The 15,809-nt window shown below is 30.8% G+C and overlaps 1 protein-coding gene across 1 annotated transcript in view; it reads right to left on the bottom strand.

The window, feature by feature from the left end:
- LOC140451789 (uncharacterized) overlaps positions 1-15,809 on the bottom strand; it is a 143,887-nt gene that overhangs the window by 65,947 nt on the left and 62,131 nt on the right. The window contains exon 2 of the mRNA XM_072545644.1: positions 7,957-8,294. Coding sequence (XP_072401745.1) covers positions 7,957-8,294 — 338 coding nt within the window. The remainder of the gene's footprint in view (positions 1-7,956; positions 8,295-15,809) is intronic.

Below are 15,809 nucleotides of genomic sequence, written 5' to 3'. Positions count from 1 at the left end.
ACCCGACTGATAGTTTCTGCCATTCAGGGACGATTTTTAAAAAATAATTATTTAATTTACAAATGCGAGAGAACTTTATTGCGTTCTTAAAAGTTACAATATTAAAATCAGACTTCACTGTACAAAGTTTCAAATCAGACTGAATAATAATTAATTAAAATGAAATACATTACACATTGGAAAATAAAATAATAATTCGCAAGTTGCACTTTTATATTCAGGTCGATCATAGTTCAGGTGCTGACGCATCGAATTTAGGGTATTGGCTTATGGGGTCAACGACTATAACTCCTCCACCCTTAGTTTCTGGAATTTTTCATGGAATTGAAAAATGACCTAGGTTGGGCTTGTGGTAGGTTTTCTTTAGGATCATCTTGGATGTGAACACTCTCCATGGGACTATCATCTTTTCTTTGCGAATTCGTTCTTCTTATACATTTAATACCAAAATATGCAAAAATTATTATAATCAAAAATATTATTGATAGGTTCCAAAAGTTAAAAGGACTAGTAGCTTCTGAGTTTTTAAGTATCAATGTTTTAATTTCTTCTTGTTTCTTCTTAACTAAATGAATCTGGTCCAGTTGGACATCTTCGATATGAACTTTGGGAATCTCTTCTTGATAAGGATGAGGAATAACTATATTCGGAAGTAATAGTGGCTGACTTTCAGAAATGAGGCGATTATTGCTAAATGTTTGGTCTTCTGTGCTAAACTGGCATTGGAAGGGAACTGTGATGAGACAATTTCCAGAAATTAATTGAAGATCTGTGTTGGTACAGTTCATTTGGATTTTGGTTTTGGTTACCAAAACAGCGATGTAGTGGGACTCATCTACTTGTTGGATCATATTTTTTGAAATCTGAACTTCTATTCTTTGGCATCTCATAGGATTAGATTTCAGTTTAAGGAGTTGGAATAGACAGTCTTCTTCATTTTTACTTTTCAGATGATTCTCGGGACAGAAGAATTTTGGCTTCAGATTGGAGCATGGTACAGATGTGTATTGGTAAAAATTTTCATTCATTATCAGATAGGTGTTAGGGGGTGGTAGTTCGATTTACAGTAGGAATCGAGTATAAATGATAGTAGAAGTATTCGTCGGGAAAAGCTATTGGAACATGGACAATGAAAACAATTGTCAAGTTGGAGTAGTATGCTTCTGTTTCTAAGATATTATAATATTTATTTATGTCTGATGTGATATTCGGATAAATTAGTTCGTTTCTTCAATGATATTTCATAATTTGAGTTAATATTGACTTAAGTTCATTAATCTTTACTATACTACTATTTAAAATACCTAGTCTCGCAAATGTTATAGAGTTTTCTATTTCTGTTAGCAACTGTAATATAATATTTATCTTCTTCTTCAAGTGCCATCTTCGTTCCGAAGGTTGGCGATCATCAGGGCTATACGTATTTTCGAAACTGCTGACCGAAACAATTCGTTGCTGCTACAGCTATACCATTCCCGTAGATTCTTTAGCCAGGAGTTTCGTCTTCTTCCTATAATATTTATACTTATACTTAATTGATCTAAAATATTTCAAGTTATAAGGAAATCTTCAAAATTAAAAATAAATTTATTAAGGTTTGAACGAATAGATTCTAAACCAGAGAAAATTACTTTTTGGTTACTCTTTATGGGAGAAATAGTATTATTAAAATTCTCTACAATATCTGTCGATAATAAAATTTGTTTATTAAGTCTTTAGTTTTGGCTTGTTGAAGGCCCAGGACTATCATCGTTGTCATTAGGAACCTGCAAGAGTTTTTTCCGGTTAGTTTTTGGTCGTCTTAAGTTTTGTTTATGTAAAAGTCTTTTTTGAGTAGCAACTTTAATTTTTGTATATTTAACAACTTTATCTTTCATAAATTTAGGGTTAAGTTTATTTCGTACAAGTGTAGTGTTTTTCCTGTAAACATCACTGAAACACATCACATCATTCTGTCTTCTTCGTATGTAAGTGGTTCGTGTCGATCCTTATTGTGATATTCAATACATTTTTCTTTTTGTTCGGTCAATTTTTTATTAAGTTCTTTATAGATCTCTTTGGTCATATCTCTATGTTTCTGCATATAATTATTAATCAGTTTTTGGTCTATGTTCATATCAAATATTTCTTTAGTGTTAATGTGTCCATTTATAATATCTATAGGCTTTTGTTGAGTTACGGAATGTATTGAGTTATTATATCCTAAAATAGCATAAGGCATTTGATTTAAGATATGAATTTTTCCATCTGATTTACTTCTAATTATTCGTAGGTGTTCTATTAGAGTAGAATGAAATCTCTCTATAGATCCTTTAGATTGGGTACTATTTGTAGTAACATAATGAGTTTTTACTTTATGTATGTCGAAGAATTCTTGTAGAGTTTTTTAATTCTGTGCCTCGGTCCATAGTTACGAGATCAGGAATTCCATGATGTGTCATGAAGGTTAGAAAAGCTCTTACAATTTCAGTACTTGTCAAAGCTGAAAGTGGGTATGCTTGACCGTATTTAGAAAATGTGTCTATTATAGTAAGAAATTTTTGGCCTTGACTTTGAAAAGTGTCTGCAAATATTATTTCAAACGGTTTCGTAACTGTGGGTGTAATCATTAATTTTTGATTTGGCGGATTACGATCATATTTATTTACTTGGCAAATATTACAATTATTTATAAAATCTGTTACATCTTGTTTTATTCCTGGCCAATAGTAGGTACGTTTAATTCTAGTTTCTGTTTCTAGAATGCCTCGGTGATTGGTTTTTCCTTCATGAAATAACCTTATTTTTTCATGCTGTTCATCTTTGTCTACTAAATCTTTTAAGATGCTGTTACATTTTATTAACTTGTAGGCAGAATTTTTAAATGTGTTTTTTAACGTTTCTAATATTTCTGGTATAAAGGTGTCTTCTTTGAAGTACACAGCATATTTGTATTTTGGGTCAATGTAATTTTTAAATATATTAATAGTTTCTTGTACAATATTATTTTTTGAAATTTGGATATAAAGTCTTTTTCTGTTGGGAAATATTTTTTCAATTTTTGGTTTGGCAGCTGAGTGTAAAACAAAATCAATTACAATTTGGTGATCAAAAACATTGAGATGTTTATCAGAAATGAGCATTCCTAGTATTGGATCTTCTATACTAGTATGTACAGTTTCTCCATCATCATTGTTATCTTCAATGTCATTATCTTGGTCATTTCCTTGTTCTATGTTTTCTTCGTTAATGTCATCGTCGATATTTACAGCCATCGAAACGCTATCATCATCGTTCCTTGTCGGAGTCTTATTTTGTTCTTCCATGTATTTTAAAAATTCATTACAATGAATCTCTATTCTAGATAGGGAGTCTGCATTTGCATTGCAACTTCCTTTCTTGTATTCGATTATGTAATCAAATTCCTCTAATTTTAAACGCCATCTTACTAATCGTGAATTTGGTTCTTTTAGAGACATAAGCCACTGTAAAGGTTTATGGTCTGTCATAATTTTAAACTGTCTTCCAAATAGATAAGGCCTAAAATATTTAGTTGCCCATACTATCGCAAGAAGTTCTTTTTCTATAACACTGTAGTTTTGTTCGGACTAGTTTAATGTTCTCGAGGCATAAGCTACTGGTTTGTCTTGACCATTTACCAGTTGAGATAATACGGCTCCTACTGCTACATTACTTGCATCAGTAGTTAATATACAATCTTTATCAAAATCTGGATACTGAAGTATAGGTTCATTAATTAATTAATTTTTGCAATCTTCGAAACATTTTACAAATTCTGGAGTGTGTTCTATCTTAGCATCCTTTTTTAAACATTTCGTTAATGGTTTAGTTAATCTGGCAAAATCTTTTATAAATCTCCTGTAATATCCTAACAATCCTAAAAATCCTTTTATTTCGCGTGCTGTTTTAGGAATTGGATATTTGACAATTGCATTAATCTTATCTTTGTTTGGTTTTACACCTTCTGTAGTTACAATATGACCAAGATACGCTACTTCTTTTCTTAGAAATTCACACTTATCTAGTTGTATTTTAAAATTATTAACTTGTAAACGTTTAAAAACTTTTTCTAAATTTACAATATGCTCTTGTAGTGAGGTAGAAAAAATAATTATATCGTCTAAGTAAACAAGACAGATGTCATCTTGAAGACCTCGCAGAATATCGTCCATAACTCTCTGAAAAGTTGCAGGAGCATTCTTGAGTCCAAATGGCATACGAACATATTCATAATGTCCATTCTCAATATTGAAAGCTGTCTTGGGAATATCGTCTGGGTGCATCTCAATCTGATGAAAACCACTAGCTAGATCAAGTGTACTAAAATAGTTGCATCTGCCTAATTTATCAAGTGTATCGATAATATTTGGTAATGGGTATTTGTCTGGAATTGTTTTCTCGTTCAGTTTCCTATAATCTACGACAATTCTCCATTTCTTTTTTCCTGATGCATCTGCTTTTTTGGGTACTACCCAGATAGGCGAGGACCAACGTGAGTTGCTTGGTCTAATAATTCCTTGCTCCAACATTTTGTTTATTTGACTATTTACTTCTGGTTTATGAACAAAAGGGTATCTATACGATTTACTATAAATAGGTAGTTCATCCTTAGTTTTTATAAAATGCTTAACTCTATTTGTAAATTAATCTTTTTCATAGCGAGGTTTATCCTCGCTATGAAAAAGATTAGAATATTTATTACAAGTTTTTAGAATATTTTGTTTTTCTTCAGAGTTCATATGAGATGTACGGATTAAATTTTCAATATTAAATTTTTCGATTTCGTCTGCAGGCACTATGTCTGCATGGAATAATTCATGACAATTTTCGTCAAAAGGAACAGTATCAATTGGAGCATCTAAGGTGATAAAAATTTCATCTTGGGTTCGGTTATAGATTTCGACTAGAGCAAAACCGTCTATTGCGTGCGAGAGACATGCAGGGATTTCACATTTTTGAATAGTTTGGTCAGGGATAAATATACATCCTGATTTTTGAGAAACTGGAATTTTAGCTACACTGCAAGATAAGGGGTCCAATTTTTGTTTAAAGATTATTTTTAGGTCAGATTTATAGTATGTTATAGGTATACTAGAATATGGAGTAGTTAATTGGGAATTTACGAAATCTAACTTAGCATTAAGATATTTTATGTTATCTAGTCCTAAAAGACCATCGAAACTTCTATGAAAATCAAACAGATGGAACTTAATCTTACCTTCCTGATTAAATTCTGAAAAAATGGGGATTTCTGCACAAAAGTCTTTCTTTGTACTTTGAAATACTGCGGAAACAACAAAGGGTTCATAAGATATAATTTTTGTAGAAAAGGTTAGCTTTTTCGGGGTTTAAAAAAGATTTAGAGGAACCTGTATATACCAGTAACTTTAATGGAGGATCATGAATCTGAATATATGGCAGTTCTCTTTTATTTGTGGAAAAATTTAATTCTATTAAGTCGGTTGGTTTTGAAAGATGCCGTCTTGAAAATTTTGATGATGCTGTTCGTTAACAATATCATAAGTTTGTTGATGAGAAGTCTGAGGAGTATTTTGGTAATCACTATTATTGATCGATTCGTATTTAGTATTATATAGTTCTTCGAATGTAAAATTTTGATTTGAATTTCTAGGGTTGTGGAAATTATTCCTGAATTGGGGAGTACTATTTCTAGTAGTTGTACTCATAGGAGTAGATGTGTTTGGAGTAAAATTGGGATTTGATCGCCAAGCGTTCTGAGCTGGCTTGTTAGAGTTTTGAAAGCTATTTCTGAACTGGGGAATACTATTTCTAGTAGATGTACTCATGTTAGTGGGTCTGTTGGGAACAAAATTTGGATTTGGTTGGATAGTTTTGGGGAGTGTTTCTTTGATACTGATGTGATTGTGAAGGTTGAAAATGTCTATCATTGCGAGAATTTATTTGGGAATTTAAATGAAAGTTATAGTTTGGTTTTCTAGAATATTTGTTACTATTATTATTATTATTATTAGTATTAAAATTTTGACTTTTTTGATAGTATTTAATATTATCTTCTTCTTTAATGAATTGTATAGCTTGCTCGATAGATTGTGGTCTCATTGCACGAATTATGGGTCCTAAAGGTTCTCTTAAACCTGCTAAAAATGTTTTCAATGCTTGTTTGTTAAAGAAATCTTGTTTATATGTACGTTCCTGACCAAGATGGTGTAAATCTATATAGCTAAAAATAGAATTTAATAAATCTAGCACCTTTTCATGAAATTGATAAGGTGTTTCGTTTGGCTTTTGTTTAAGATTAACTAGATCCTGATTTAGACAATTTTCGTCTCTTTGATCAGCAAAATTTAAAATTAATGTATTTTTTATACCATCCCAATCAGTATTGCCGCTAATCGCAATTATTTCTTCAGCTCTTCCTTCTAATTTATTTAATATACCGTTCAATAATAAACAATTTTGAAAGCTATTAGGATTAGTTGTATCAAAATAATGTTGTAAGATTGATTCGGTAGCATTTATAAATCTATAAAGTTTATTGATATTGCCATCAAAACGAGGAATAATGGCTAAATTTGCGATATCTAACTTAGGTACAATAATAGTAGCATTTGAAGTACTTGGTGAAGTCATTTTATTTTTATTTAATACTTTTCTTTCTTAATTATATTCTTATCTATCAAAAATAATAAGTAAATAATACGTACTCTTGACTATTATTTTCACAAAAGGATTTAATAGGCAAAGAGGAGTCTGAATATGAATAAAAATTATTAGCTTACCACATTCATGTACTTCTGCTTGTTTATTCTGATATCCCTGGAAATTGTGGATGTCCTGATGGAGCCCAAAATCACTGACAATTCGAAAAGTTTATGAAAAACGGAAACCGGTTCTTTTTTCGTCAAAGAGTTAAAACTCACGAATGCCGCAATGGAATTCTACGAAAAATCCACTAAGACTGCGCCACTGATAGTTTCTGCCCTTCAGGGACAATTTTTAAAAAATTATTATTTAATTTACAAATGCGAGAGAACTTTATTGCGTTCTTAAAAGTTACAATATTAAAATCAGACTTCACTGTACAAAGTTTCAAATCAGACTGAATAATAATTAATTAAAATGAAATACATTACACATTGGAAAATAAAACAATAATTCGCAAGTTGCACTTTTATATTCAGGTCGATCATAGTTCAGGTGGTGACGCATCGGATTTAGAGTATTGGCTTATGGGGTCAACGACTATAACTCCCGTCACCTCACAAAGTGATGCGGTTCTCTAAAGTGAGCTGGAGCCGGTGAGTCGAATCTTAGATGACCGGGAACTCCCGACACACCTATAGCTCTAGTTAGTTTTTTTTAACGGTAAATAACAGATGTCAATGTCGGTAGGTTTGTTACGATGTATTAGTAGCTAATATTTCAAAAACTTCGAAACAGAAGGTATTTCTTGGTGTCCTATCTGTGATGAATGTTGGCGATCATCCTGGCAACCTTTGTGTTATCTTGAGCAGCGGTAAAAAGCTGCACATATGTTGTGTTGAACCAGGTTCTGAAGATTTTCAACCAGGATGTTCTTCTTCTTACTGCATCTCGCTTTCCAAATATTTTTAGTTGCAGGATGGCTTATAGGTAGTCGACTACTTCAATAAAATTTGAATGTAAATTTCGAAGGACGCGGTAAAATTTTCGAGTGCGATATACGATCGAATCGTATAAAAATGCTCTTTAAAAGTATGTGCCACTAAGTAAATCGACATTTTTATCGATTCGGAAGAAAATTAGAATTAAAAGTACAAGAGAAGTGTGGAGTATAATTTTACATTAACGCATGAATTTTTTATTTATAAAACCTAATGTGTTATACAAGAGAACATAAATGTAGTGTAAAATTTATTTTGTCCAACTTTACACAATTTTCTTTCTTTCTCTATTTCTTTAAGTTTACAGTTTATTTTTAATAATCAACCTTACCTAATTTTAATTTTCTAGATATTTCAGCAAACTCCGCTTCATATATTTGCCTTCTTTTTCTAATTTCAGCTAGTTCCTCGTCCTCCGATTCGGACCTCGGTCTTTTTCCAACTCTTTCTCTTGAATTGGATCTACTTCTAGATGTCTTACTTTCTAGCAATCTCTTTTGTTCATATTTATTAAATTTTTCGTATTTATTGTCTTTAACATTTTTCTGAGATTTCGAGGGCTGCTTAGGGAATATTGGATTAATAGATGTGTTTGTTTTCAAATTAGACATTTTTTCGGGTTTGTTTTTTGATTTTTCTGTTCTTGTCTTCTTGTCGTTTTCAGAAGAGCTAAAAAATATTATTATTTAATGATAAAATTGTAGGCATAAAACTGTATTATAATATTGATGATGAAAGAATCTAACAAAAATACTATAAATAAGGATACAAGGAAATAAACTTTAGCTTTTTTAACTATCCTGAGGTTACAATATGTGAAGACCCAACAAGGGACCCATGTAGAAGTCATACAAATATCCCTGGCACATTATTTGAGGAACCCCTCTTTCAGTTGAACTAATATCAGAGCATGGGAGAAATGAATACCATCATCTAACTAATCTCCTATAGTAACGGGTATTAAATATAGAACAAACAACTAATACTATATTAATTTAATTACTAATAACTAATTCAAGATTCAGAATGATTCTACGGTGTCACAATTTGTTAGAAATAAAACAAAAAGGTGGTTGAAAAAGTATAAAAATAAATGGAGTGCAAAAAAGAAGCACACCCATTTAAAGAAAATCATTAACAACATTGACAAAAGACTTTTGGCTAATCTAGTTGATCATAGCATAAGAAAGATGAGAAATGGGCACTTTCATTTGAGGAAACATCTTTGCAACATAGGTAGAGTGAATCATGTTTCAGAAAATGAAAAATAGAGAGAAAAACGTATGATAAAGTGACAACTGTACATGGAACGCCATAAGATAAGGCAGGTATTCTTGTCTTGTCTCTATAAGCCGGTCGTGCATCTCTGGGGGTTCTAGTCTTCGTAATACGGAGCGTTGTAAATATATGTATAAATCTGTTCTTACATTCTTACATCTATTGCTACATCTCACTATTTACAGATTAACGGTTATTGACTAACAACAGACTTAGTTGACGATGATAGGAGGTTAACTTTAAATTCGTCTGTTGTGACTATTCACTACGAGTAATTGAGATTACATATGTTTAATTACAATTAACGATTGAATAGTGATCTATTGTTATTGACCTTGACTACTCTTCTAGCCACTTTTGTATTATATCAATCTGTGACGAATCGCTTCGTTACTGCGGCAATTATTGTTAATATTATTATGCTTATCTGGCAAGGTTCCACTTAATTGCAACGAATGTGTTTTTTACATATCTGATATACAAGGACAAAACAAATATTGAGCCAGAAGAAATCTTTATACTCTTCATAAAGTTGCTTGTTTTTATTAAGAGCACAAAACTTTTTGCTGGAGTTTAATCAAAGATTATTTAGTATAAAGGTCTTATGATCAAGTACTAAAAGCAGGTAGTGAATTATCTGATATAAATCGAAAAATGTAGAAAAATTTAGAAAATGTTCATCAAATTAATTGTATAATGCACATTCTATACAGAATAGGACTATTCGATTTAATATTAGTGAATGCACATTGACATTGAAAATAAATATAATTAAATATAATTATTCAATATTATATAATATTGAAAATATACTTGAAAATAAATATGATATTGAAAATAAGGATTCATATTCAGACAATGATTCAAATTAAAATTTCCCTAGCGAGAATACAATATTAAACTCTGGAGATAGTTCAGAGTCGCATAGTAATATTGAAAATGTTAACAAATTAGTTAGTTCTGAAAATTTTCATATAAATCTAACAGTTATCTAGTGTGGTAGTGTCTAGTGAGGTAGTGAGTAATGAAAATTTCGACAACATCGCGACCGAAAGTGATACCATACATACCACCGGTATTTCCCATAGCAGTGATAGCAAAACGGGATTAAAGATTTCTACACACAGAAGATCTCATTCAGTACGCAATGCAGAGAGCAGTCTGGATGATGCTAAAGTAACGAAAAAGAAGACAAAAGAGAAAATAAAAATGACGGAAGACAACAAGACAAAACAAGGCAAAATTGTAGCATTTCTATTTCCCCTGGTATATGTTAAAACACAGAAAAATCTTCTCAATCTTTTTGCGTCGCTGAGATTCATAATATAGAAATTTTTAGTCTGTGTGTAATAACACTAATTGATATTTTGTTTGATATTGATTCTGTCTATTAGATATTGCGCGTCAAATAAACAGGAATCTTTTCGCTGATGCGGGCAAGATAGTTTTTTGAAAAAATAATATCAGTATACGATGGACATCCAAAGCAGTTGGTTTTATTGTTTGAGTCCAGATTTTCTTCTTAAAATTCGTTATTGTTATTTGTTATTTGTCTTCGAGAATTCAATAAAGTAAAGTAAAGTATAATAATAGTTAGGAGAAGCAGATTCGGTTCAGAAGAGATAAGATCTCGGTATGTAGTTTTCAAAACCGGCAATTTTTTGCTTAATTTCATGAGTTAAGAGATGAATTTAAACTCAAAATGCTATTTGACAGTATTTGTTCAGTGAATTAGTTCATCACCGATTTGTTGTACTGTATACTATGTAAGAAACGTGAAAAACAGCGTGTCCAACGTCTTAAGAGGTCCACATGGTTTTAACACACACACTCACAAGTAAGAATTAAGCAGCCTAGTTTTGAAGAATACATTTTGTTATCATCCAGGATAATCTGAAGCCCAATTAAATGTTTGACCTCCGCAAGTCCATTTTGTGTTTTCATGGGTCCATCTAGATCATTTGCAGTTTGTGTGGGATAGGGTGTTTCATTTGTATCCAATTCCAAGGTAATAAACTTTCTTAAAGGAAATACACAGCCCGTGAAACAAGGTACTTTTTGTTGAAATTTTTTTAAGTAAAATAAGCATTTTTCATTAATATACAAAGATTTGCTTTCATGACAAACTGAAAAATGATAAATAAAGTCTCCTTTTAAATAAAGTTAACTTTAATAATTATTGTGTATTTCAAAAAAGTTTGATATTTCATTCCCACATATTATATGAGAGTCAGTATTATTCCTTTCTGTCATTTGGTACACAACCACAATTTTGAATTCTGTTTTGTTTAAAGGTTAAACTCAATGTAAGGAATGTTGATCAAAATTAGAATATTTTGATTGATAAATTTGGATAATTTTATTTGTAATAACTGGTTATGTGAAATAAGCCTTGTTTCTACCCAGCAAGAGGATTTTCTTAAACGGCGTCCAAATAAAATAGTTTCGAAATCTTCTTGTGTTTGTTTCCCAGAAAATCTCATAAGTATTTTTTTATTTATTTTTGGTGTAGTTAGTTTCCCAGTTCCTCACATAAAGAAACCTTATTCACGACTCGGCTCAAATATAAATGTTAAAATTAGATGATTTCATAAGAATTTTAACATTTATATTTGACTCTAACATCGTTTTGTTCAATGGTAATTTCTTTAAACAAATCTTTGGCACTCCAATGGGCAGCAAAATATCCTTCATACTATGTAACTTTGGTTTGGATGAACTTATAATAACGTGTAAAGAAAAGATACCTTTTCACATACCTTTTTCAATTTTCATACAAAATTTTATTTTTGGCAATATAATTGTCAAAAATAAAAATTTTAATTTGTCATTTATGACATCGAGGCTTATTTATAATTGGTCGCTATTTTAACTTATTTATTAATTCAATTGTTATTGTGTTAAGAAAATGTTTTCAAAATTATATTAAAATTTTAGAGGAGCATTTATTAGATAAGGACATTTTTCTATTAATTCCTTTTGAAATATATTAGCAGCAATTTTATTAACCAAACTAATTTTATTTGGTGGGTTAACCAAAAGTTTTTTCACACAATTGAAAGCTCGAGATAATAAATAGTTAACCAATAGCTTCTTTTATTGATTTCAACCCATCCAAAACATTTATATATTTTTTCCAAACGAGTCACAAGTACATATATATATATATATATATATATATATATATATATATATATATATATATATATATATATATATATATATATATATGTATATATATATATATATATATATATATATATATATATATATATATATATATATACTCTGAGAGAACACCAATTACTCTGTAAAAGTCAAAGTAATTACATTGACTTTTCACTAATAAGGGGAGCTGTTATATGAAAAAATATTAACCTTGAACTAGCTTAAGTTCGCCGACTTCAGATTTCATCATTCCATTCCAATAGAAACCGCTGAGCACGCAGTAGAAGAACTTTGTACGAATTATTGGTCAATATTTATGGGAACAGCGATTCAGTACTTGATACCAAACCTATAAATTACCATTTTCAGATGCCGGAAACACACTTAGCTGCAACTTCGACCAGTCCAGTTATTGTAGTCATTTTAAATTAATTTAATTTTCTACTATAATTTATTATTTAATGTGTAACAAATAAATATTTTTTTTAAAAGTCAAATATCTGATTAGTGATCTAACAATTGGCGCAGTCAGTAGGATCCGGTTAACGTTGCTAGAACACGTGTATACTGACTGACAGCGGCAGATTCTCATCCCTTAACAGAACAAAGAATCTACGGAAGTCCTTACTCCTATGATCTACGGAAGGAACACCTAGTGAAGACCCTGGTAGCTGAGCAGAGAGAACAAGTCGACCCTTAAATAAGAAAGCATCTCCGAACAACCTCACTCCTGCAATCTACGGAAAGAACACGTAGTAAAGCCCCTGGTAGCTGAGGAAAGAGAACAAGGCGTCCCGATGTTCTTCTTTATGTAAGTAGATTTTGAATCATCTCGTTAATAATTTTGTTATAATAATTTACAAAATTGACTATACTGCAAGTCAATTAATCAAGATACATAAAAAAATTACAAGTTGATTATCTAATATTTAAAATTATTGATATTAACATATTTCTTTCATACTATTTTATACTGATATTATATTGACATATTTTTTTATTTTCCTATATTTTTGGTATATTTTCTCTTGATATATTTTTATTTGATATATTTGATACATTTTTATTGATATATTATATATTTTTATATTGATACATTTTTGCCAAACAGAATTGCCATTCACAGCAGGACCGAAAAAATATGCAGACTAAAATGCAACTTATCAAATACAGGTGCCATATTATCAGCTCAAGAAATAGAAAAAGTTAGATTACCTCATGCATTAGTCCGTAGACGAAAATGGAGAATTCCTAACTTCCGTCCTAAATGCTAATGCTATTCCGAAGACAATCGAATTTTCAGACATTTCAATCGCACGTTTCAAAAATTCGGAAACAATCTTATCCTACAACAAAAACGATTCTAAAGAACCCGTAGTAGATAGAACACGGATAATTAAAGAACAACTAAGAATTGATCATCTAAATTACGAAGAACAAGAACTAATTCTAGATTATATACTGAATATGTAGATATATTTTATGTCGAAGGCGACAAACTGACCTTCACAAACGAAATCAAGCACAAAATTGAAACAAACAACGCTAATCCTATCTTCACTAAATCCTATAGATATCCCCAAATACATAAGGAAGACGTAAAGACGCAAATTAATAAAATGTTTAGAAGGAATAATTTAGAAAAGCGTCTCGCCCTGGTCGAGTCCAGTCTGGGTCATACCGAAGAAATTAGATGCGTCAGGAAAACAAAAATGGCGAGTTGTTATTGATTATCGAAAGCTTAACGAACTCACAGTACAAGACCGTTATTCTCTACCAGAAATATCAGAACTATTGGACCAACTATAAAGATGCCAATACTTCACAACACTAGATTTGGCTTCTGAATTTCACCAGATTGAAATCCAGAAATTAATGCTCCATCTACTTTCCAAAGAGTAATGGACAACATCCTCTTAGGAATACAAAACGAAAGATGCTTAGTGTATCTATTCATGATCACATGTCACGACTAACAGAAGTTTTTAAAAGGTTAGGAAAGAAATTTAAAAATACAGACAGACAAGTGCGAATTTTTAAGAAAAGAAGTAGCGTAATTGGGCCACCTAGTAACAGAAAATGGCGTAAAAACAAATCCATCTAAAATATCTTGCATCAAAAACTTCTCGGAACCAAAGAACACCAAATAAATAAAATAGTTCTTAGGTTTAGTCGGTTACTACAGAAGATTTATTCCAAATTTTGCCAAAATTTCTAAACCACTTACGAAATTACTTCAGAAAGACGTGCCTTTTATTTTTAATTCTGACTATTAAGAAGCTAAAGGCTTCAAACTCAGAAACGAACTCAAAAATATTTTAACACCAGAGCCAATACTTATATATCCGAATTTTGAGAAACTATTTTTACTATTAACTGACGCTAGTGCATTCGCGATTGGAGCCGTTCTATTGCAAGGCCCTATTGGAACAGATTTACATAAAATAAATAAATATTCCACTATAGAGAGAGAATTATTATTGGCTATCGTATGGGCAGTTAAACATTTTAGACATATTACGGATCATCGACCCCTTACATGATTTTTCTCGATAAGAGATCCCGGAAGCCGATTAAACTTACAGAATACAATTATAAAATAGAACAACGTGCAGGAAAAATAAACAGAAATGCAGATGCCCTCTCAAGAATAAAGATTAACCATTTCAAAGATTGTGCAAACTTTAAATGAAAAATCTCATTACATGTATCGAATGAAGATGATACGGAAACTCAAGAAAACGAATACGACGATTGTTCAATCAAAAAATAATCTCTTAATTTGTAATCTTACATTATTCTTAACTTCTTAATATTTTATTTCATCGTGTATAATTGAAACATTGTGAAAACATATCGTGTAATATTTTAATAATTAGTTCATTTACCTACAACGTAATAAATTGCGGAATAATATATTTTCCACTTAAACTTCCAAGTGTTGCAATTACGACCTAGAATAAATTGTATTGTAAGCTCATAGTTCAAAGTTTGTTGGTATGATAGAAGCAATAACCTCTGTGCTGAGTTATACATTATTTGTGAGATAATAAATTGGAGATTTGAGCTTATTCGAGAGCAGTCTATCGTAGAAAATTACCTAACCATCATCTTTAGTGTAATTATTGGTAGCTGTCAATAAAACCATAATTTTTACTCCACAACTTCAACGTTTGTCAAAATTTTTTTTAACAAAATAAAATTAAAGAACTCCACGAGAAAATAATGAATGACATATTTAAAGAAAACATGGAATATAGTAACCGAAGAATTAATATTGTACACGCCAAAACTGTAAAAGATCGAAAATATATTATTATACCATTACCGATTGATTCCGAACGGGTAATATCACATCTGTTTCTTGTAATTTTTGCAAATAAAGATCAGTTCGATAAATCAAAAATATATTGTGTCGAAAATAGTATCGAACTACCTATCCTAGAGATATTTTCTTATATTTTTGCTGACAAAGAATTAAAATTAAGAATCTGTCAAAACAATACACGAATATTACCAACAAACATCACATTCCAAAACCTTGATGGGACAAAACGTGCCAGGAAACAGCCCGACGCAGAAAATTAACTTATATTAAATATAAGCAAAATCCCACAATAAGGAACCTAATACAATACAAAAATATGGACGCATTAGCGAAGAAAACCTTTAAGGAGAAGAAAAGGAAAAACTGGAAGGAGTATTGTGAAAGTTTAAATCAAAATACTCCTATTAAGG

Source organism: Diabrotica undecimpunctata, chromosome 10 (genome assembly GCF_040954645.1).
Source record: "Diabrotica undecimpunctata isolate CICGRU chromosome 10, icDiaUnde3, whole genome shotgun sequence".
Classification (NCBI taxonomy): domain Eukaryota; kingdom Metazoa; phylum Arthropoda; class Insecta; order Coleoptera; family Chrysomelidae; genus Diabrotica; species Diabrotica undecimpunctata.
This window is presented reverse-complemented; position numbering and strand designations above follow the sequence as displayed.